Below are 23,373 nucleotides of genomic sequence, written 5' to 3' on the forward strand. Positions count from 1 at the left end.
AATGTTTGGATGAAGGAAAACAAAAACGAGGTAGAAAGAGGTTAACCTTGGGAAAAATGAAAAGGATGACCTCTGAGTAATTAGTAGGCAAGGTTAACAACTGAGAGACTAGAATAAAATCTTGAAGGTACTGAAAAGGATTTAAACATGTTGTAGACAAAAACAAAGAGATATTTTTAAAAAGACAGGACCACATTAAAGTTAAAGATCAGGAATTCAGAGCTGACTGAATCAGGCACAGTTTGGTGGTCTAGAATTGAGCATAGAGAAAGATCAAAAAGGATAAGAGAGTCAAGGATAGCAAGGTTAAGCGTGATTGAAGATGTAAAGGATTCTAGAACAAAAAACAAAGCAACATTCAAAACAGATGAACTTGAGGGTGAAGTTGACTATACAATTGGATTGGTGATGCTGGACTGGAAAGCGGGGTCAAGACTGAAAGTCCTGGGGTGATGAGATTTCAAAACGAATGAATATTGTATATGATGAGGTAAAATTGGATGGTGGTAAAGAAGGGGGTACAACACCTCAGAGGTGGATGTGAAGTGCTGGCATTAAAGAAGTCAAGGCAACATGATGACAGGCTGATCATCAAGGGGAAACAAAAAAACTGAGAGCTAAGTTCTGAAGGCATTAAAAAATGTGGGCAAATCCTTGAAAGTGGTAGTTAACTATGACCATAAAGTAATGTAGAGGTCTTGTTATGATTTGCAAGAGAACCACTTTTATTGGTTTACCTTATTTCTGACTGAAAATAAATGGAACTACCTCAATCTGAATAATCAACTTAGTATATTTATATCTGAATAATTTTTGTCTATTAAAAAAAATCTATCCCGAAGGCATAAAGTACCAATGAGGTTCAAATGAAAGTAATGTGGGCTCTGAAGTCTTTCTCTAGCAATAGAGTACATGGTAGGTGCTCAAATAATGTAAATAGAATTGATATATGAAAAGAAATTCCAACAGTAGCGTCATGACCGGAATATCCCTGTACTCTCTCATTTCACATTCATCAAATGAATGCAAAGATAGATGGCTTGAAAGACAAATGGACAGACAGATGGATGAGAGAGAGAGAGAGAGAGAGAGAGAGAGAGAGAGAGAGAGAGAGAGAGCGCGAGCGAGAGAGTGAGCATGTGAGCACCGATGATGTTCCTAGCGTCTTTGACAAAGCTGAAGTCTCTAAAAGTTGACTGCTTTGAAGTGGATAACACTCACGTGGTTACATGTATTTATTGATAAATATTTTGGAAAAATTTTAAATTTTATGGACCACTTTTTGAAAGACTTTGAAAAATAATTTCCCTAACAAACCTATTCTAATTTCATTAGTCTAACTGTTCTTAAAATTTTTGTTCCACTAATTTCATGAGTTATTATGCTGGAAAACAGTATTGGGTAATATCCTAGAAGTTCCCTGTTGCTAGATCTTTTTAGATCCTTGATGTGACAAACTGGCTTTGTTTTCAAAAACCAAATATCTAAATATTAAAAACGCGTGAGAAATATTTTTAAAAAATAAAACAAACAAATAAAAATCCCCCCCCAAAACCAAATATCTTGAATGGCAGTTTTGACTGGCAGTGTACATGTTTAACTCACCTCACCGTATGATTTATAAAGGCTTTGTTACAGTTTGTTTTGTAACTGCAAAAATTACAGTGGATATATACTGAAAAGTGGCTTGCAAAATCTTTTATTTTGGAACGACACTCAATGCACTTGTGAACTCCCCGAAGACACCTTATGGAGACAGGAAAAAATATATTGTAAAACAAAATAATATGGTAAAGCCTTATTAATGTTTTATTAATTGAAGCCAAGGTGTTTAAATTAAATCTTTAAATAGAGACTTATAATTTGAAAATCTGCTTGGAAACAACAAGCTAGAATAAGTTAAAAAGTCTAATACCAGTTAATGTTTCCTTGGAATAAAAAGGATCACGTTAACAATTCAACTATCACAAGATATAAGCATAAAATATAAGATTAGTGTAAAAGATGACAATTAACTCAGTTATTTACAGTTTTTTACAGTTACAGTAATTTTACAGTAATTTTACAGTAATTTACAGTTACAATAAACTCAGTAATTCAAGTTCTGTTCAGCAGTTGTAGAAAGTACCTTTTTATTATCTTCTTGGCCTACATGCCATATAAGTGATTATCATGTAAATGTGCATATCTAGTGATATGCTAAGCTATATTAAAATAACCTTTAATATTAAATTAGGATTGTATATCAGGAATAAAAGATATTACCTTAAGTTCTTCAAAACTATGTTGATTTTATTCTTCTTGCCGCACTCTTTCTTTTGCTTGTGATAGGTTTTTGCTTTATTTTCAAATACATCTCTACCTTGACTACTTGCAGTGGACGTAGTTGCACAAGACTTTCTTGTCTTATATTTACTTTCATGAGGTTTTGTAGGATTTTCAGCAGTTTTACTTGTAGACTTTGAAGGTGAGACCTGAAGAGAAGAAGTGCTTGGAGTATTCTTGGAAGATGTAGTTGATAGACTTGAACGAACAGGTCCAACTGAAGCTCGAATAGTAACCTATAAAAATGAAGGCAATATATATTTTTAGAAAATTAAGCATCACATTAATATTAAAAAGATCAAACATTATGCAGGCCATAATTGGTTTTTGACAAGGATGTCAAAACAATTCAGTGAGGGAAACAATAGTATTATCAACAAATGGTGCTGGGACAACTGGATATCTACATGCAAAAGAATGAATTTGGACCCCTACCTCATACTAAATACAAAAATTAACTCAAAATGTATCAAAGACCAGACTGTAAGAGCTCAAACTATAAAACTCTTAGAAGAAAACACAGGAGTAAATCTTCATGACCTTGGGTTAGGCAATGATTTCTTAAATATGATACTGAAAGCACAAGCAACCAAAGAAGAATAGATAAATGGACTTGGTAAAAATTAAAACTTTTGTGCTTCGAAGGACACTATTAAGAAAGATAAAAGATAACCACAGAATGAGAGAAAATATTTGCAAATCATATCTCTAATAAGGGACTTGTATACAGAATATATAAAGAACTCTTACAACTCAATAAAAAGACAAATAACCCAATTAACAAATGGGCAAATGATCTGAATAGACATTTCTTCAAAGAAGATATACACATGAAATAAGCACATGAAAAGATGCTCAACATCATTAGTCATTAAGGAAATGCAAATCAAAACTCCAGTAATGTATCACCTCAGACCAACTAAATGACTATAATGAAAAAGACAGGTAGCAGCACGTGTTGACAGGATGTGGAGAAACTGCAGCCCTCATATATTGCTGGTGGGAATGTACAGTGGTGCAGTAGCTTTGGAAAACAGTTTGGCAGTTCTTCAAAATGTTAAACATAAGAGTTATTATATAATCCTAGGTGTTCCACTCCTAGCAATTCCACTCAAGAGAAATGTACACACAAAAACTTGTACATGAATTTTCATGAGAGCATTATTCATTACAGCCAAAAAGTGGAAACAACCCAAATGCTCATCAACTTATGAGTGAATAAATAAAATATGGTATATCCATACAATGGAATAATATTCAGCCATAAAAACGAATAAAGTACTGATACACAAGTACTAATACAGCCTTAAAAAGGAACAAAGTACTGATACAAGCTACAATATGGATGAACCTCAGAAACATTATGCTAAGTGAAAGAAACCAGTCATAAAAGACCACATATTGTATGATTCCATTTCTATGAAATGTCCAGAAGAGGAAAACCCACAGGGATGGAAAACAGATTAAAGTTTGCCTGTTGCTGGTGAAGGGGAAATTGCATTGACTACTAATGGATATGGGGTCTCTTTAGGGGGTGATAAAATGTTCTAAAATAGATTGTAGTGATGTTTTCACAACTCTGTGAATATGCTAAAAATGCTAAAACCCCCTGAATTGTATACTTTAAATGAGTGAATCGTATAGTATATGAATTACATGTCAATAAAGCTGTTACCAAAAAAAAATTCACTGCAATACAAAAGTTAAACATCAGAGTATAAACTATAATCAGGTAAGTCTCGCATTTATCCTAAATGGTCATACCAATTAAATGAAATTTACCCTCAGTATTTATTTACTGTTGTAATACTAGTTTTGTATTGATAGCATTTATATGTTAACACAGATAGTAATGGGTCAGAAGAGCACATTCCATGGCTATTTTATGCTCTGATATAACTAAATAGCTTTGGTAAATATAGAGGTCAAAATTTAAATCTCAAATCCTGAAATAACTCTTTGGTAACTATAAGACAGATCTCCAGAATCACTGTTAACACCTGAAACTTATATAATATTGTACATCAACTATACCTCAATTAAAAACAATAATGCACCCCCCAAAAAAACCCAGATCTCCAGTAAATGTGACCTTCTCTCTCTGGGGGTTCTTTGGGCAAAGGTTACTGCGGAGGTTACATCAATTCATCATACAGCATGGAGAATTTAATAATATTCAGAATTTTCTTAGAGGGAACTAATATAAAATTTCTAATTTAATATTCAGAAAAAGAAATGTTTGATTATACCCATTGGTTGATAATGAAAAACAGTCACCTATATATTTGGTATCACACAAACAGCACTGAACTAGGAGTCAAAAGACCTGAGGTTAAATTTCAGTACCAGCTCTTCCTAGCCATGTGACCTTGAGTAAGTAACTTATCCTCTCTAAGCCTCATCTGTAATATGGGAATAATACATGCCTTCTCTACCTCACTGGTTTGCTACAGGGATTAAATAACAGAATGTATGAAAAAGCACATGGAAAGCTTAATTCTGAAGTGCTAACAAGACATTTAGTCTCATTTATTAATAATATCATAATTATAGTATATAATTATTACTATTATTATTAATAAGGGAAGATACGAGAGAGGATTGCACTGCTTATGTTAGTATTCTGCGTGTCTTGTTCCAGCATGGAATGAATGGACTACAGGGAAGGATACTGGATAGCTTCTCTCCCTCTAGAGCTTCAGAGCATTGCTTTACATTATTTTAATGAACTCAAATAGCAGACATGCTCACATCAAAGTTTAGTACTCAAATATAAGTACTAAATGTTTCGGAATTATTTCACTTTGGACTGTGCATCCCTCTACTGGAGCAAATAGTCAAAAGCTGACTTTACATAAAAGAAGTCAAAGAAAACAGATGTACATAAGGCAGAGGGAAAATGAAATTTGTCGTCAGATGTGTGTTTGCTCACTTAACAGTGCAATGCTAATTAAGAGAATTTGCTTCTCTAAGAGTTGACTCAGTAATACCAACTTCAACAAACTACAGCATTCAAGGCATTATGACAGATGTTGGAGACACAAAGATAAACATGATTCCTCACCAGCTCAAGCAGACATGTACGCTGCCAACTGGAAAAGCTCAAAAACAGACTATAGAATATTTTTTTTAAGTTAAGTATTTTTTAAAATTAATTAATTATTTTGCTGCGTTTGAGTCTTTGCTGCTGTGCGGGCTTTCTCTAGTTGCGGCGAGCGAGGGCTACTCTTCGTTGCGGTGCGTGGGCTTCTCATTGCAGTGGCTTCTCTTGTTGTGGAGCACGGGCTCTTAGGTGTGTGGGCTTCAGTAATTGTGGCTCACGGGCTCTAGAGCATGGGGTCAGTAGCTGTGGCGCATAGGCTTAGCTGCTCCGCGGCATGTGGGATCTTCCCGGACCAGGGCTTGAACCCGTGTCCCCTGCATTGGCAGGCGGATTCTTAACCACTGCGTCACCAGGGAAGTCCCCAGACTATAGAATATTGAAACAACACAATGACTCAGTCTACAGTTAATATAGTTGCACTCACTGCAAAGGAATATGCTCCAATACAGCACATTTCAATCAACTCAAAAAACAATGGATAGGGCTTCTGCCTGCCAATGCAGGGGACACGGGTTCGAGCCCTGGTCCGGGAAGATCCCACATGCTGCGGAGCAACTGGGCCCGTGAGCCACAGCTACTGAGCCTGAGCGTCTGGAGCCTGTGCTCCGCAACAGGAGAGGCTCCGACAGTGAGAGGCCCGCGCACCGCGATGAAGAGTGGCCCCTGCTCGCTGCAACTAGAGAAAGCCCTCACACAGAAATGAAGACCCAACACAGCCAAATAAATTAATTAATTTAAAAAAAACAATGGATAAAAAATTTTCTTTCCAAGCATAGGAATGATAAAACCTAAAATTAAAATTTTAATGACAACCAGAAGTCAATTTTTAATATTATATTGAATAGATTAAAACAGGCAGGGGTTTATTTCTATTATCATACAACGTTAAAATACAACATATTTAAAACTCACTTTTGTACCAGGAGGCAATCCTTCTAGCTCTTTAGGCTTTATAAATGTCCGATGCTGGGTCCTGTGATCCAGTTTCTCTTTGTAGGTCAAAAATTGTAGTCTGCATTTTGTACAACGATGAACTCCTTTCTTCTGTTTACAATAAATATTAGAAATAATATTAGAAAATAATTTCTGCCACCACAAATCCCGAGGCCTGAAATTGCTCTTAATTCTAATAGCTAAAGAATTTTAAAACCAGAATTTTACCACATCCTATCATAAATAATTCCAAAATATTTCGCTTTTTACAAGTACTTCTTGCATTAGTATTTGAGTTTCAAAAGTATTTGTTATCATACAGGCAATCAATATGATAATTATATCAATTAGATTACAATGGGACAAGTCCTATACTATTTGTAGTGTGAATTTACTTAATTATTAATTTGAAGTATAAACTATTCGAACATATGATATCATGAAAATGAGCTATATTATACTTTCATTCTTGGAAAGATCAAATAATTTTTGTTATTTCCATTTGTTTCACAAGTTGGTAACATAAATTGAACTTTCTAAAACCAAACAAATTTAACCAGACACTCCCAAGAAAGTTATGCTATAGAAATGGTTGTATATGTCAGTGTTTGTCCAATAGAACTTTAAACAGTGATGATAATGTGCTATACTGCACTGCCTGATATGGTATCCACTGCCACATGTGGTTATTGAGTGCTTGAAATGTGGCAAGTGCAACAGAGAAATCGATTTTAAAATTTCATTTAATTTTAATTTTAAATTAATTTAAATTTAAATAGACGCATGTGGCTAGTGACTGATATTGGACGGCATGGTTACAGAAGCATAAATCAGAACAACTGATCTGAATTTACTATTTGAGAACCCCTTGACTATGTTCCTTCTGAAACCTGGTCATATTATTACTTTACCAATAGGAAACAGGACCGAAGAGAGATGTAAGGCACTTGGCTCATAGCTAGTTAGTGTTCTTTCTACTACATACTAGCAACTGCAGTTTTTTTGTATATGCTGTCATCAATTAATATATGTATTGTACATTCATCAGTAAATTTGGAACAACGTACAAATAGAAAAATGTTTTCTCTAAAGCTGTATCTCCACAGGTTCATCACTATTTGCATTTAAAACACAAATAAACATTTAGGAAAAATCAAATGAGGTAACATACATTAAAGTACCTAGCCATTACTGGTGCACAGTAGGCATTTGATAAATAAAAATTCCTTACCAAGTTCAAAGCAATAGGTAAATATAATGTACTTGTATTACTATTTTAGTTTCATCCTAAGAAGTATGGTTAATTGGATCATATCATAGGTACAGCCAACATAAACAGATTCACCTATATGTACTCAAGAGAGGGGAAAGAGGGGGGAAAAAAACTCAGTCAAGAAGCTGATAGCAAGGTAACATGACAGAAAGTTCCCCAGATATAGGTCCCAGAAATCTTTTCTCTACCTGTACCTATATCTCATCCAGTTTCATGACTTTAAATAGTATTCATCCAACTGCCTACTCAACATCATTACTTGATATCTAACATGCACTTCAAATCAACATGGACAAAATTAAACTCTAGATTTTGCCCCATCCACCCTTAAAAAAAATCTGTTCCTTCCCTAGTCTTCCCAATATCTCAATATATGGGAACATCATTCTTGCAGCTGCTCAGGATGAAGGAATTTGGTCACTCTTAACTCTTTCTCTCACACCCCACTGATAAAACCTTTCAGCTCTACCTTCAAAAGCATAATCTTTCCACTTGTCATCACCTCCGACCACTGCCACCAGATGAGTCCAAGTCACTCACCCGCACTCTCTCACAATAGCCTCCTACCTTCTTGTTTCCACTCTTTCCTCCCAACAGTCTATTCTCTCCATAGCAGCCAGAATAATCTCTCACATGCCTAAACACTCCAATGGCTTCCCATAACACTCCAAAATCCTGACTCTGGCTTACAAGGCCATATACTATCTTCCCCGCATTCTATTGCTACAACCTCATGTCCTACTACTCTTTCTCCCACTTGTTTACCATGCTCCAGCCACACTGGCCTCCTTGTTGCTTCTTGAACATCTAGATATATGCTCACCTCACTGCCTACTTACTGTTCCCTCTGCCTGGAACATTCACTCCCAGATAGCCACATGGCTTAATCCCTTATTTCCTCTGGAGAGACTTCTTTGACCACCCCACATAAAAAAACAGAAGCTACTCTTTTACCTCCTAAGCCCTGGCATTCCCTATCCTCATGTATTTCCTCCCTATGGTACTTATTACCAGCTGGCATACAGATACATTCAGACATAATAATACATATTCTCATTCTCTCTCCCACCTGCCACTATAATGCAAATTCCAGAGAGCACAAACTTTGTTTTGCTCACTTCTGTAAAACAGTCCCTGGCATATATTAAACAGTAAATAAATATCTGTTTAATAACCAGTAAGGCAGGCAGCAAGAGACTGACAGAGAGTGCACATGAGAAGCAAGCACAATTAAACTAGTTCAAAATGTCTGCCATTCCATTCAATGAGCATTTGCCCAGAGCCCTGAGATGGGGACATTAACCTACTATTCCCTTAGATGGACTCAAGTCTTTCATCTCTTATGCATGTATACCTGTGATGTGCTGAGAATAATACAGTACGTTTTTAAAATAACATGATGTTCAACCAAAAAAATGGTGACCTATTACAAGGATAGAGAAAAAAATTGTGTTGAACTTTTTGACAAGGATACTATATCTTTTGGGCGATTTGAAGGTTTTCAAGGCTATTCTGACTCTCTGTAATATCTGCCTTTAGACCTAATGTCAGTGAAGAATGACTCTGTGGTAACAGCTTGGGCCCTAGGTCAATTTTTGGCTCTGCCAACTATTAGAGAATGTGACACTGGGCAAGGTAACTTACTTTCTATAAAGCTTTGTTTCCTTATCTATGAAATGGAAATGATCGCATACCTGCTTTGTAGAGTGGTTGTAAGGATCAGACAAGATAATGCAAGTAAAAGCACTAGTGGCTGTCGTACAGCAAGTGATTAGTATATGTTAACTGCTTGTTATTACTATAAAGATCTAATGAGGCTATTTAACACATCTGAAATCCTTCATCCTTTCTTAAAAGTTGTACAAACTGTCCTGTTAGCTCTGAAATCACTCAATACATAATAATCTATTCTTTTAAGGAAAAGGTTACAACCAAAGTCTTTAAAAAGAATAAAATGAGCCACAGACTCAACAATTCTTATGGTCTAAAATTGCCCTAATATCATCTCAATTACAAGCTTATAATCTTGCTCAGCTATGGTTTTTGAGTCTTTTGTGAACAATTATATTCAAACTGAGAGTCTTTCCTCTATTGATTGCTGACTGCCTACCTCTTAGGTACTCCAAACTTACAAAAAAATTGGGCACCCATGGTGTGTCAGTAGTCCCAAGACTACTCTCCGGTTTGATGATTCAATAGAAGGACTTATAGGGCTTAAAAGCTGTTATACTCACAGCTATGATTTATTACAGTGACAGGATACAGAACAGGATTAATAAAGGAAAAAAGTGCATTGGGTGAAGCCTGGAGGATACTGGCACCAGTTTCCAAGTGCCCTCTCCCAGTGGAGTTGCATAGGACATGCTCATCAATCCCCCAGCAACTAACTGCAGCAACAGGTATGAAGATTTTTGGTTTTGTTTTGTGTTGTTTTATTTGGTTTTCCAGGGAAGCTCTCTTTGAGTCTTAGAGCCCAGGTTTTCATGAGGTTCAGTCACCAAATCTTCAGACTCCATAAGAAAAGCAGGCATTCACCATAAACATATTTTTGCACAAGACCTAGAAAAGCTGGTACCACATGGCTCAAGGTTCTAGGCGTGTAAAACACTCATCAATTAATAACAAAGGCTCAGTTTCCAGAGTTAGCCAAGGGCTAGTTATGCAAGTAGACTCTTCTGAAAACGTGCATATTTGAGCAGCTCAGACCTGCTGGTTAACACTTTCCTATATATGTGGCAAGTTAAGACATACAACTCACAGTATGAAGAGTGACTACAGGTCAGGTTAAACCATTTAGGAGACAGTCCACATAGCAAGCCCATCCATCTCTTTCTTACCTTTCTAAGCATCTATTACTCCCTCCACATCTACACCTCACTCTGGAGCTTAGTAAAGCACAAGAGAAAGAATTACGTTAAAAGCTTCATAATAAAATAGAGCTGCTGCTTTATATCTCGTTCTTTCTTTCAAAATCAAAGGTCAAAGGATGAAATATAGAGTACCAAGATCAGTGTTTCAAAAACTCTATTCCTAAAGAAATGTTAATATGTGTTGTGCAAATAAAGGATTCAATGGTCAAATAAGTTTTGGGAACAACATATACAATATCACTTGCTTGGAGATTTATGATCTTTAAAGCATTTTTTAGCATGTTAAAAGCTCTGAAAAATCCTATTAAAAAATAAATAAAAAACTATTCATTTTGTAAGTACAGCCATTTACTGAATTTCTTTTTCCAGGAACAATTTTAGAGTAGAACATCTATTTGACATCTGATGGAACATGAGGGAAACTCTAGAATAGAAAGATTTTGCCAGAGTTTAACAGTGAGGTGACATACCAGGATAAAAAAATAAGCATGTTGCCATAACACAGGTGATCTTGAATGCATCTGGATATTCTATATTTATGATTTTTTCCAATTAACAACTATAAGTTGATTTCATGATTATCTAATGACTGGAACTGAAAGCAATGTTAGCACAAGTGCTGAATAAAATGGCCATGATAACGCATTCAATAATAAGGAAATATAATGAGCTGATCAGTGAGGAGGCAAAACCTCATTACATAATCAGATTCAGTAAATTCATTGACTTCTGATTTTGGCAAATGTATGACTGCTCTTTCAAGCACTCAAGAATAGGCTCATTGTTATCAAGTTTTCAGCCCAAATAAAGGATGGTCTAATTGTGTCAGGAAAAGAACCAGCAAGCATAAAATGAAAATTCAAGGGAAAGGTGCAAGCACTAGTACTGATATTCCAGAAATTACAAAAGCAGAACTGGTAAAAGTCATCTAAGAAACAAGTTATAACCTAAACACTGTTCTTTGGCATAGTTCACATATCTAGAAATGTGTCATTGCTGTTTCTTTTGTCACTGGCTGCTACAAGAGACCATCCTGGATCACTGATGACAACCACATGTCTTCTCATAATAAAAAGTGGGCTAGGGAATTCCCTGGAGGGCCAGTGGTTAGGACTCTGCACTTCCACTACAGGGGCCTCTGGTTTGATCCCTGGTCAGGGAACTGGGATCCACAAGCCGTGGAGCAGGGGTGGGGGAAGGTGGACTAGAAAGTGGAGATAAAGTTTGAAGAGAAAGAGGAAAACAGAAGATTGTGAATCCTCAATCTTATCTTCCTTAGTTCAAACTTATCCTTTTCCCTGCTCTTTAAAATCATTCCCATTCTCACCACTCTTAAACCCTTGAAATGTCCAATATAAATATTCCACTCATCTTTCCTCTTCCCCTCCACACTAGGCTCCTATTTGTACCTACCTTTCAGAATTTTCACTATCCATGAGCCTCATCATCACCAGGAAGCAGACAAGGAGAAGAAGTGGAAGTTTCACAAGTATTTCAGCATAAATTATGAATTAATGGTGTCATTTGGAACAACTTTGCTTTCCTTCTAGAACAAATCTAACCGATGTTCTAAGTTTATATATATAACCTTTTCACTAAGACAAAATGAACAAATAAGAACTGCTAAATCTCACCTGATGCTTCATGTAATGATTCATGTAGGGGGTTGCCATTCTACTAACTTTGAGGCAAAATGGACATAGCAAGTTCTTAGTATTTTCATGGGATGCTCTAAAATGAGTTTCTACATCAGAAAATGTTGATGATCTAAACTGGCAAACCTAGAAATATAAAGAAGATTTAATTTAACTTGAAAATTTGTAACCGATATGCAATTATATCAAAGTAGCCACAATAAGTCATTTGTTTAGAGTAACATGATGTACTACTAATTCAGCTCTGCTGCCTATACAACCAAGGATCCTGATACTGCAAGTAATACAGATAATCTCTGAAGCAGAAAAGTTGTCTTTCAAAGTTTAGGGATATTCCTAAACATCAGTAGATTCCCTTCTTTTCAGATCTACTACCCCCCATCCCCATCCTGACTTGAATTTTCAAAGTCTGACACCTCTTGACCTATAAAGTTTTTCCTGTTACATCAAATGAGGATCCTCTTCTTTGGATTTTAAATAGCATCCAGGCTGTAACAGAGGCAATTTATCTTTATCTTGCTATCTTACTGGGGACCACTTGAAATTCTGGAAAAATACTGGCCCCAAAGCCTTTAGTTGAGTTCCCCGTAACTAACAGTATTTCCGATTTCTCTAACACGTCTATATTCTTCCCTACAGGGTAAGAAAGTCAGTATGTTTGTCTTTCTCCAGCAGGGCTTTTTGTTTGTCTAGCAGAGGGGTCAGCAAACTATGGCCCACAGGTCAAATCCAACCCACTACCCACACATACATGAGTTAAACCAAGAGTTTCAACTATTGAAAAGGGTCTTCATTTTAGTAATTCATTTTTATTTAAAAAAAAAGAACAATACTGTTTCATGGCATGTGAAAATTAAACACCTAAATACACAATAAAATGTGTGTGTACCTGGCAAACATATGGCATTTCACCGGGTTTATGAGTGTCCTTCATATGTTGTAAAAGAGTATGTTCTGTTTCAAATGATAATTCACAGATTTTACAAATAGCTGAAAGTGGAAAAAAACACATTACGTCATTTTAAGGATGTATAAATCAAAGATTCAGTTTGCACATTCATAACAACAGCAACAACGAGTAATAATAATAATAGTGGTGATGGTGGTTCCAACAATTCTACTGTGGTTAACTTTGTAACGCTGTTCTAAGGACTTTACTTAGTATTAGCTTGTTTCATTCTCATACCATCACTGAGAGCTGTACTGTTAATTTTTATCCCCATTTTTTCAGATGAGGAACCTGAGGCACAGAAAGATTAATTAACTTGACTGACATCTCACAGCTGTATTAAGAGGCAGAGCTGGGATTTGAATCCAAGCTAACTCCAGACTCTGTGATTTTAACTATCACTGCAGTTACTTTTCTTATTAGACTGTAAATGAAGACCATTAATTTTATATTTGCAAACCAGGGAATCTGAGTTTTGTAATTTACTTCCTATATACAATGCGTAAGTTATGCCAAGAAAGTTTCAATTTACAAGAGGGACTTCAATTTTAGTAAGTAATTTTATTGAAAAGTTTATACAAGTTAAAATATGCTTTCAACTTTGCCCCCGAATTACAAAATCTATTTCTTATTCTTATTTTTCCATCAGAATTCTTAAGGATTCCTCATAGGTTAGATAATCAAAATCATTAATGTTCAGGATTTTAATAAAATTGTGACTTACTAGAAAACTCATGGGGAGTGTGTGTGCTCTCAATGTGACACTGAAGCTGGAATGGTGTGGGATACTGACGGTAGCAGTGCTGGCAGGTGGTGTGGTTTTCCCAGCTCTCAGTGTTCTGCTTCTCAAGTTCCAAATGATGTTTCATGTGGTTCATAAACCTATAAATGATTGTGAACAGGTTCAAATATTCAAATTTATAACCAAAGACAAATCTCACAAATAAGTATCTGAACCTAAATGTTAAAAATGCAGTTGTATTACTCAAAATAACACCTCTAAAGCCATATAGTCCTCTGGAAAAGTGTGCAATTCAAATGATCACTTTCATTAAGTGCATCAGTGAACATTCTTCTTTGCATCTTTGTTTTAAAATAATCCATTAATATAGTTAATACGAAATACTGCTAATTCGCTTCCTCACCATTATTTCAGATTAAAATTTTTTTGTAAAGAAAAACAGCAGGCTTCTTTTCCATACATGAAATACTATTTACATTTTAAAATAAAATACTTAAAGGAAACTCTACCACCAAGAGCAGCTACAGAATCATGAGAGAAATCTTGACAGCCTTGCGATATACAATAGCTTTCAGCTGCTTAAAAGAAAAATTGTTAGTATTTTTATTTGTCTTGGTTTCTACATGCATGTAATAGCAATTTTAATACCTATAATTACAAGAATCTTTTATTTAATGATACAGGTTTACTGTTAGCACAAACAGTTCATTTTAACTCACAGACTGTGCCCTTTGTAGCACAGTCCATTTTTCAGTTCTACATTCTGCTATGTCAGATTCCCTAAAAGGCTTCTTATGAGAAGGAACTATGACCTTTAATGGCAGAGAGTACAATATAAACAGGCATATCTATTTCAAACGGCTTACTGAAATGTTTTACTGAATTTCAAAGTAAAGTTATTTAATCAAAATTACAATCTCAAGTCTGGGTCAAATATTAATAGCTAGTCACTATGAGTCCCTAAAGGAAATAATCTTGAAATGAAGTAATAATGTCAGCAACCTAGGCAGCAATTACAGAGGTTTTAACATTTATCTCTTCACACCTCCAAAACACCACTTATCTTTAGAGCTGCTTATGGTACACTTTGAAATATCTTTTTTCCCCCTTTCATTTTAATATCATCTCTATTAAAATCTATTTTAAAATCCTAGTCTTGCCTAAATATTTACATATAAAGGTCATGAGCCATTAACCTTTCAGCTCACAACTTTAGTAAAATTTATTTGTATAAAATAATCTGTTAACTAGCTATCTCTCAGTTATTACCCTGCCCCCATCAGCAGCTCACACTTCTTAAACCAGCAGATGGAGATGTGGAAAAAAGGAAACCCCTCACAAGGCTATTCTCAGAATAAAATAACCCTAACTGGTTTTGGTGACACTCGATGTAGGGAAAAATATACTACAATATGTTGACAGGGCTGAGAGGAGAAATCTTGAGCTATTAGGGTCTACCATCCCTTAAAACCACCACCTTTATCACATCAGATAATTATAATTTCTTTTTTTATGGTAGGAATAATTAAGATCTAGTCTCTTAGCAACTTTGAAGTTTATAACACAGTATTGTTGTCTATAACCATTATGCTGTGCATTAGATCTCCAGGACTTATTTATCTATAAAAAGTTCCAAGTTTGTGCCCCTAAATAACATATCCCCAATTCCCCCATCCCTGGTAACCACTGTTCTACTCTGTTTTTATGAGTCACAGAGCTTTTTGTTTTTTTTTTTTGCGGTACGTGGGCCTCTCACTGTTGTGGCCTCTCCCGTTGTGGAGCACAGGCTCCGGATGCACAGGCTCAACGGCCGTGGCTCACGGGCCCAGCCGCTCCGTGGCATGTGGGATCCTCCCAGACCGGGGCACGAACCTGTGTCCCCTGCATCGGCAGGCGGACTCTCAACCACTGCGCCACCAGGGAAGTCCTGAGTCACAGAGTTTTATCGTAACATTGTTTCAGTGTTACATAGCAAATAACAATTTCTCTTCTGTTAAGCTACTGGGACCATTAGCAATTGATGGCTGGTAGGGCTTGATAAAAGGAGGTAATGAAGTGTGAAAACTCATATGAATAATATAAGTGAAAGGTCTTTGAAAACTATAAAACGCTACCATAAATGTAGCATTCACAAGTGTTTTAGGCTTATATTACAGGGTATTTCAGTGTTTTTCCATGTACTTCATTTTGGACCCAAGAATTCACCAGGAAAAATAAATGCTGAGCTTAGAAATGACCTACCTATAGAATGTTTAAGAATGTTAGTTATAAATGATGGTTTTCAAGGGTAAATCTTTTTAAAAGTTTATAAGCGTGTATGTGTCACAATATAGGTACAGACATACATATGCATATATGTATCTGACCTAAGGGAAGTGCATTGATGTCTGCAATTTACTCTGGGAAGTATAAAAAACTCAGATGGATCTATGGATAAATAGATATGTAGTAATGCATGTAGAGTAAAATATTAATGCTGGAATTGAGGTGGTAAATGTAGAGAGATGTTCACTGTAAAATTTTCTCAACTTTGCTGACTATTTGAAATTTTTTATAATAAAATATTGGAAAAACAATGTCAGGCTATATAGCCAATTAAAAAATACCAATCAATATATCTTGTTACTTTGTTCTTGTTACATTTCACTTAGGATGATAGATATGTAATATGCCATATAACTCAAAGACTGCAAAGTATAAGCTCCTAAAATTTGAAGCATACATGTATAACTCCTCAGAATTCCATTGAGAATTAAATCTCTACTTTGAAAATGTGTTAAATTATAAAATCAAAGCAGACATGTTGCACAGAACTGGTACTTCTGGGCTTCCCTGGTGGCGCAGTGGTTAAGAATCTGCCTGACAATGCAGGGGACACAGGTTCGAGCCCTGGTCCAGTAAGATCCCATATGCCACAGAGCAACTAAGCCCGTGCGCCCCAACTACTGAGCCTGCGCTCTAGAGCCCGCGAGCCACAACCACTGAAGCCCGCGTGCCTAGAGCCGGTGCTCTGCAACAAGAGAAGCGACCGCAATGAGAAGCCCGTGCACTGCAACGAAGAGTAGACCCCGCTCGCTGCAACTAGAGAAAGCCCGCGTGCAGCAACAAAAACCCAACACAGCCAAAAATAAATAATAAATTAAAAAAAAAAAAGAACTGGTACTTCTCTAGATGATCAAAAAAAACCACTTCTTCTGTAAGGAAAATGTACTAAAATTATAAATATGAACTGTAAAAGAGAACATTAAATAAGACAAACATGGAGGAGGTAAAATTGGATAAAGTGGTTCTTCTTGTGATAGGAAAAATAAGATTCAGAAGCAGTTAAAATTTTAATAAAAATATCTCACAGAAATTCCTAGTTCAATGATAAATACAGAGAAAAGAATGATTTTCTCCTAGCTTAAAATAAATTTTGTCCTTTCTTAAGCTATCTGAAAGAAATACAACTAAAGTGGATCCAAGTGTCAAACTCCTAAAAATACAAGAAAAGATAAAAGCTTTTCAACACATGAAAATCTGCCTTTATTCTTAGTAGAAAGTTAAAATTGCTTATCTAGGATGGCACAGAAAAAGAAATACAATATTTACATCTGTAGCATCCCAATTTTCAAATAGAAATAAGTATTTACATACCTAAGATTATTTTTAAGAACTTTCAAGCAACTGAAGCATTTAAATGTTGTATAAGTCTTCTCTTCCTCATCAACAGCTCCTTCATGTCTTCCATAGTAAAAGTCACTAACTAACATAATCAATTTTCCTTTCTCTGCACCAGTCTCATTTTTATCTTCAGTACTGGAAAGTTCCACTTTAATCATTCCCAAAAATGCATTTACCATGTCTGGACAACAACGCTGAAAGAGAAAAAAATATATAAGCCTTATTTATATTTCTTTTAAAAATTAGACACCAAAAAATGATTCTGTGTTTATAACTAGGGCCAGCTCATGTGGAAAGACAGTCTCACATAGTTTTAATCACAAACAATAAATAAAAGCTACATTTTAGAAAAGGTCTGTCACTTTCTCCAGGTGCAGAAGTATATATAACATGCTATGATTTGTGTATATTAATAGATGGAAAATAAGAACATTCACGTGTGCCGGTATACGCAGGAAGAAAATCAAAGAGGATACAAAACAAGTTAATAAAAAATGATTCCTTTGTGAGTTGCATTGAAAACTAGGCAAACAGGAGTCGGGGTGATATTTTTTCACTATATTCCTTCTTATACTTTTTGAATCATGTGACTATAATTACCCCCAAATTAAATAAACTAAAGATAACTAACAAACTCATTCCTTTCTTCTCTCTATGATGCAAAACATAAAAACATCACTTGATTGTGTATCTCTACACAATATTACATAAATAGGAAATCTGAAAGCACTGTAGAAGTTACTTCTTACTTTTAAAACCAAAGCCCAAAATCCAGTTAACAGAAGTCACACTCAGGGAGATGGAAATAGTGATAGATCAAATACAGTTTTGCCCAAGAATAAAGAGACTGTAATTGGAATTCCAGGATGCTCCTTTTCTTTCTACATTTTTTTGTAAAATGCTGAATTTCAATGAAAAAATTGCCAATCTTTGAAATAGTGAGCAATAACTTTTACTAAATAGTTTTCTTTACCTTGTATTCTTCTCATCCCTTCTTTTCTGCATATATCCTACACTACCTTTTTTCTTGCCTCCTTCCCCCTTTCCTGCCATTTATACTGGGCATACAAAAAGAATACAGACTATCTTTCCACAGACACAAAGGACACTGTAGTATCTACTAAAATATTTTAAAGTATTTTCATTAGTACTTTGAAAATTACCTAAAACCTAATTACAAGAGCTTCTTACACCAATATAAATCTAGAATTAATTTATAACAACTACACATACTATATTCTGGATTGAGTTAAAACTATCATTTCATATTAAATGCTCCACCATTAGGAATTTATGTCTAAGTGCTAAAAATTAAAATGCAAGGCTAAGATTTTCTTGACCACTGCGCCACCAGGGAAGCCCCAAGGCTAAGATTTTCATTGAGTAATGTGACATGCATATATCACCATGGACAAAAAATAACATAAAAAAAGGAATTAAGTTACATGAAAGATTAAGCACCTAATAAAATGCCTGCTTTACAAAAAGTTTGAAGAATGGCATGACCTAGTCAATAAAATATCCTGATTAATATATTATTTCATTAAAAATTAAAATATAATATGTAGTGTTTGTAAACTAAATTTTAATAATTTAATGATTGGGAAGGATTTTAAAATCTCTTATAAAATTAATCATTATGAGTATCAATTTTTACTTAAGTTATATGAAAATACCAACGAGAAGATTTCTTATCTAAATATCTGGATAAACTAGCATTTACTATATATCAATCCTTAATATTAATATTTTCAGAGATTTGTGAATATTTTTAAAAATCAAATTTTGAAAAAGTTTTACCTTCATGTGAAATTTCAAAGGATCCAAAAGATTGAACTGAACATTGCACTTTGGACAAGATCTTACAAGAGGTGTTGCAGTTTTATGGAGAGTTGGTGAGGTATTTGTACCTAAAATAAATTAAGGAGTTTTATGAGTCAAATTCTCCTTTTTTAACCTTAAACCCAACCAGTAATAACAGTTTTAAACTTCATCACAATTTCTGAAATTTATGTATAAATAATACAATTTCTTTTTTATACACCAGATTCATATTTACCTTTTGATAGCAAGACAGGGGAGGATGTCACTGAAGGAGTGCTCGTTAAAGACAATGAAGCACAAGGATTTATGTCAGAAACTCCTTCAGTGATCTTTGGCTTTTTTGGACTAACAACGTTTTCTTGAGAAAGAGAAGAACATGCCATTATTATAGGCGGAGAGTCTTCTAGATCTACAATGATTAAAATAGTGGGAAAGATATTTGAAATTGCTTTAGTATAGAATATTGCTTACAAATGCTACTAAAATGGCCTTACATTTAAAATTAAGTAAGAATACTTTGGAGATAAAGGTAATATAATTGAATTACCATATCATACAACTGACAATAAAGAATGACCAAAATTTATATGATCAATAGGTAGAAAGAAACTGCACAAATAACCATTATGGACTACACAGTTTGAACAATTCATGAAATAAACTTTTTATGCAAGAAAATTCTAAAGATGCTTTCAAATTAATATATAAATAGGTATCATGAAAGAAGTCGGACCAAAAAAACCCAAGCCACCCCCCCACCAAAAAAAAGGCAGAATAGAGAATACTCTAAAAGCTCAGTTCCAAAAAATGAATTTCTCTTCAGATGCTTAAATGCATTTGAGCTTGTAAACAAAAACAATTTATATTCTAATATAAAAACTTAAAGAGAAACTCCTTAAGATACTTTAAGAAAAGTCCTAAGATATCTAATGGAAAACCAAGTTGGTTCTTTTCCCACTTAACAACCTGATGGGTAGTTTAAATTATCTATTTAACTCCTACATGCAAAGTAGAAACAACTAATCTTAAATATCTTGAATGACAATACCTCACTTATTCATATGAAAAGGTTTGGAGTTAGTATGATGGCTTTCAAACTATGTTCCCCTGAACCTAATGGGTCTGTTTTAGGGAATTCAGTGGGCATGTCAGACAGAGAAATTCTCATTTTACTTTAAAAAAAAATGAGACTTTTACATAAAATTCTGTTTGAATAGAGATTTCAGTGCTGAAAATAGTTTTGAGTTTGAAAACCATCACTTAAAGGCTAAAGAATTATGCAATTCAGGGTATTTGCAAGGGAAGTGGGGCTATTTAGGCTATAACCAGACCCAGAAAAAGTCCCTTTTGAAAATAACACACAATTGTACTTTGTGATAAAAGATTCTAAAACTGCACGTTTTAATGCTCCCAACTGTATACTAATAGGAGAAGTGGAATAGATATATGCCAGGAAAATAAGAGTATTACACCAGTGGGCTCCTCTGTCAAATCTGCATTTCATTCTTTGAGATAACACAGAAATGATTTTTTTCCATCTTCAAGCACATGATTACTGACAGCTATATTGCAGACACTTAGGACTGATTTCTGTGTAATCACACTTTCTCAGTTGCTTAGGTTCACTGAACAACCAATGAGTGCTGGTATTTTGGACTAGGCAACTAGTTATCTAATAGGCTGTTTTATATATAATTTTTAAAGCATGCATAAATCTCCAAGTTAAATAAAACCACTCTGAGCTCAATAGTTTTAAATTCTGATTCTTCAACTTATTTATCTGTGTTGCCTTGGCTTGTGCTGTTCGCTATCCTCAACAGTGCCAAAAAAAATCCCATTCTCCTTCTTTAAAATCAAGTTCAAATCCAGCCATCTCCAATATCCTATGATCATCCTAGACAGGAGTCCATTAATCATGCTTCTGAACATATAGTGCATATTACTATTCATAATTATCATGCTAACAATGTTTATTGTCAAGTCTTTCAATGCTTTAATGAATTTTTCACTTCTCACTTATCTCATTTGAGCCTCAAAAAAGCCCTGAGATAAACAGAGCAAGAATCAAAATTATATAGCTAAATGGCTGATTTCAGGTCTAGAAAATGAATGCATTATGTGAGAAAAATAAAAATATCTATTTTAATAATATGAGAAAATTGAGGTGTAAAGAGGTTAGGTGATTTAATAAAGGCTACAAAAATATTTAGAATAGAGGCTCAAGCCTATATCTTCCTAATCAACTATAACCCTATTTACCATTAGGGCAAAGTTCCACTCTTTGCAGTATAACAACTTAAGAGAGAGAGAGAGAGAGTGGAAGCTTCAAGAATTCAGATTTTTTCTATGAATAAAGACTGTGTGCATTATAAAATCAGACTTCAGACATCTATTTCATCTTATTTATTTTGGTTCTTGGTTATTTTACTCACTAGATAAGTGGCGCCTAGATAAGTGATTATCAAACCAAATATTATCAAGGGAAAATGTTTTTGGCACACATATTACTATAAATTTCTTTCTATTTTGGTTTTGTAAATATATACTAATTTGTGAGTAAACAATTTAAATATTCACAAAAATTTTTGTGTACCTTTCTCCAGTTAGTGAAATACATCAAATTTGCTAACATAGAAACAATAATTGCTTTGATAACAGGGAATTTTGCAACTAGATAAAACTTCATGGCATACTATTTCAGGTTAATGAAGAACTTTGTTATGGTATACAATCAAAGAACTGTAATTCTTCTTTAATTGGAAATTTTCATTATTCCTTCAATGGATATTTACTGAGTAGTTACTATGTGCAAATCACTTATTTCTTTAGTATTGCCATTTTATACTACTACCCTATAACCATATTTAACTATCACATCTACAACATTAATTTTGATAGAAAGACTCTAGCCTATTAAGAAATCAACTATAACCATGCATTTTTTCTCATACTAATTACCAAGTAATTAATACTTTTTTTTTAAACCATAGTACTAGGGTATCAGGGGACTTCCCTGACTCACAGAAATTATATTAAGATTTTTCAGTGCATGGCTGGCTCCAAGTGAGAATGAGCTCAAAGAATATGTTAGCCAACTTAATAAAAAGAAATAAAATATTCTATCATTAAATACGATTTTATATAAAATCACCCAAGAAAGACATTCAGGAATGATTAGCTTCCATTTTACAATATATGAAAAACATAGCATGAAGATACAGGCTTCAAAATAGAAATCCATCGTATATATATATATTCATCAAGTCTCTTTTTATTATATTTATAAAAACTGCCAAACCAAACCTCCTATATAAATTGCTGTTCCATCTTGGCATAGTGGTATTGAATCCTGGGTCAAGTCTAACACCAGATCTGAAGAATCATCCGATTCATCTTGTGATGAAGTCTTTATAAAATCCTGTAATAAGTTATAATTATTTCATTTTACAAAGTTTTATAAAGGTAAATTTAACTGTATGTCAATGCTATAAAGATAACCTTAATGATTCAATTACTAATAAGTTATAAAACACAAAGATATTTATTATTTGCTGTCAAAATCAGCATCTACTAGGTAAAGGGTACATGAGAACTCCCTGGATTATTTTTGTAATTTTTCTGAAAATCTAAAGTTAGTTTTAAATAAACAGTTAACATTTAAAAATAATGATATTACTAGCAAAGTAGAGGTTATATTTTGGTACAACTTCTCTGCAGAAAATTTTGAGAGTATCTATCAAGGGTTTTAAAAAGTTCATATCCTTTGATCCAATTATTCTAAATAGTCCATTTCCAAGACTTTATGCTAAGGAAATGAAAATATTTAATGGAGAATTATTTATAAGAGCAAAAATTAAAAATCTGTATGTCCAACAATGGTGGAACGGTTAAATAAACTAAATAATAGACTATCATGCAACATTAAGTTTTTCAGAAACAGCCAATGACAAAGAAATGTTTCTAATATAAAGTTCAGTGGAAAAAAGAGGACCAGACACCTGTGTATAAAATATAGTCCTGATTGATGTACTCTATA

General features: G+C 34.4%; 1 protein-coding gene across 1 annotated transcript in view; it reads right to left on the reverse strand.

Moving 5' to 3' along the window:
• Positions 1-1,699: 1,699 nt before the first annotated feature.
• The window catches only part of ZNF280C (zinc finger protein 280C), a 34,142-nt gene continuing 12,468 nt past the window's right edge, over positions 1,700-23,373 (reverse strand). The window contains exons 5-15 of the mRNA XM_065900615.1: positions 22,636-22,755; positions 21,983-22,007; positions 19,573-19,713; positions 19,314-19,423; positions 17,487-17,707; positions 13,833-13,990; positions 13,049-13,149; positions 12,139-12,285; positions 6,341-6,472; positions 2,372-2,561; positions 1,700-1,746 (exon numbers count right to left, since the gene is read on the reverse strand). Of these exons, the coding sequence (XP_065756687.1) occupies positions 1,700-1,746; positions 2,372-2,561; positions 6,341-6,472; positions 12,139-12,285; positions 13,049-13,149; positions 13,833-13,990; positions 17,487-17,707; positions 19,314-19,423; positions 19,573-19,713; positions 21,983-22,007; positions 22,636-22,755 (1,392 nt within the window). The remainder of the gene's footprint in view (positions 1,747-2,371; positions 2,562-6,340; positions 6,473-12,138; positions 12,286-13,048; positions 13,150-13,832; positions 13,991-17,486; positions 17,708-19,313; positions 19,424-19,572; positions 19,714-21,982; positions 22,008-22,635; positions 22,756-23,373) is intronic.

The sequence above is a fragment of the Phocoena phocoena genome, chromosome X (genome assembly GCF_963924675.1).
Source record: "Phocoena phocoena chromosome X, mPhoPho1.1, whole genome shotgun sequence".
NCBI lineage: Eukaryota > Metazoa > Chordata > Mammalia > Artiodactyla > Phocoenidae > Phocoena > Phocoena phocoena.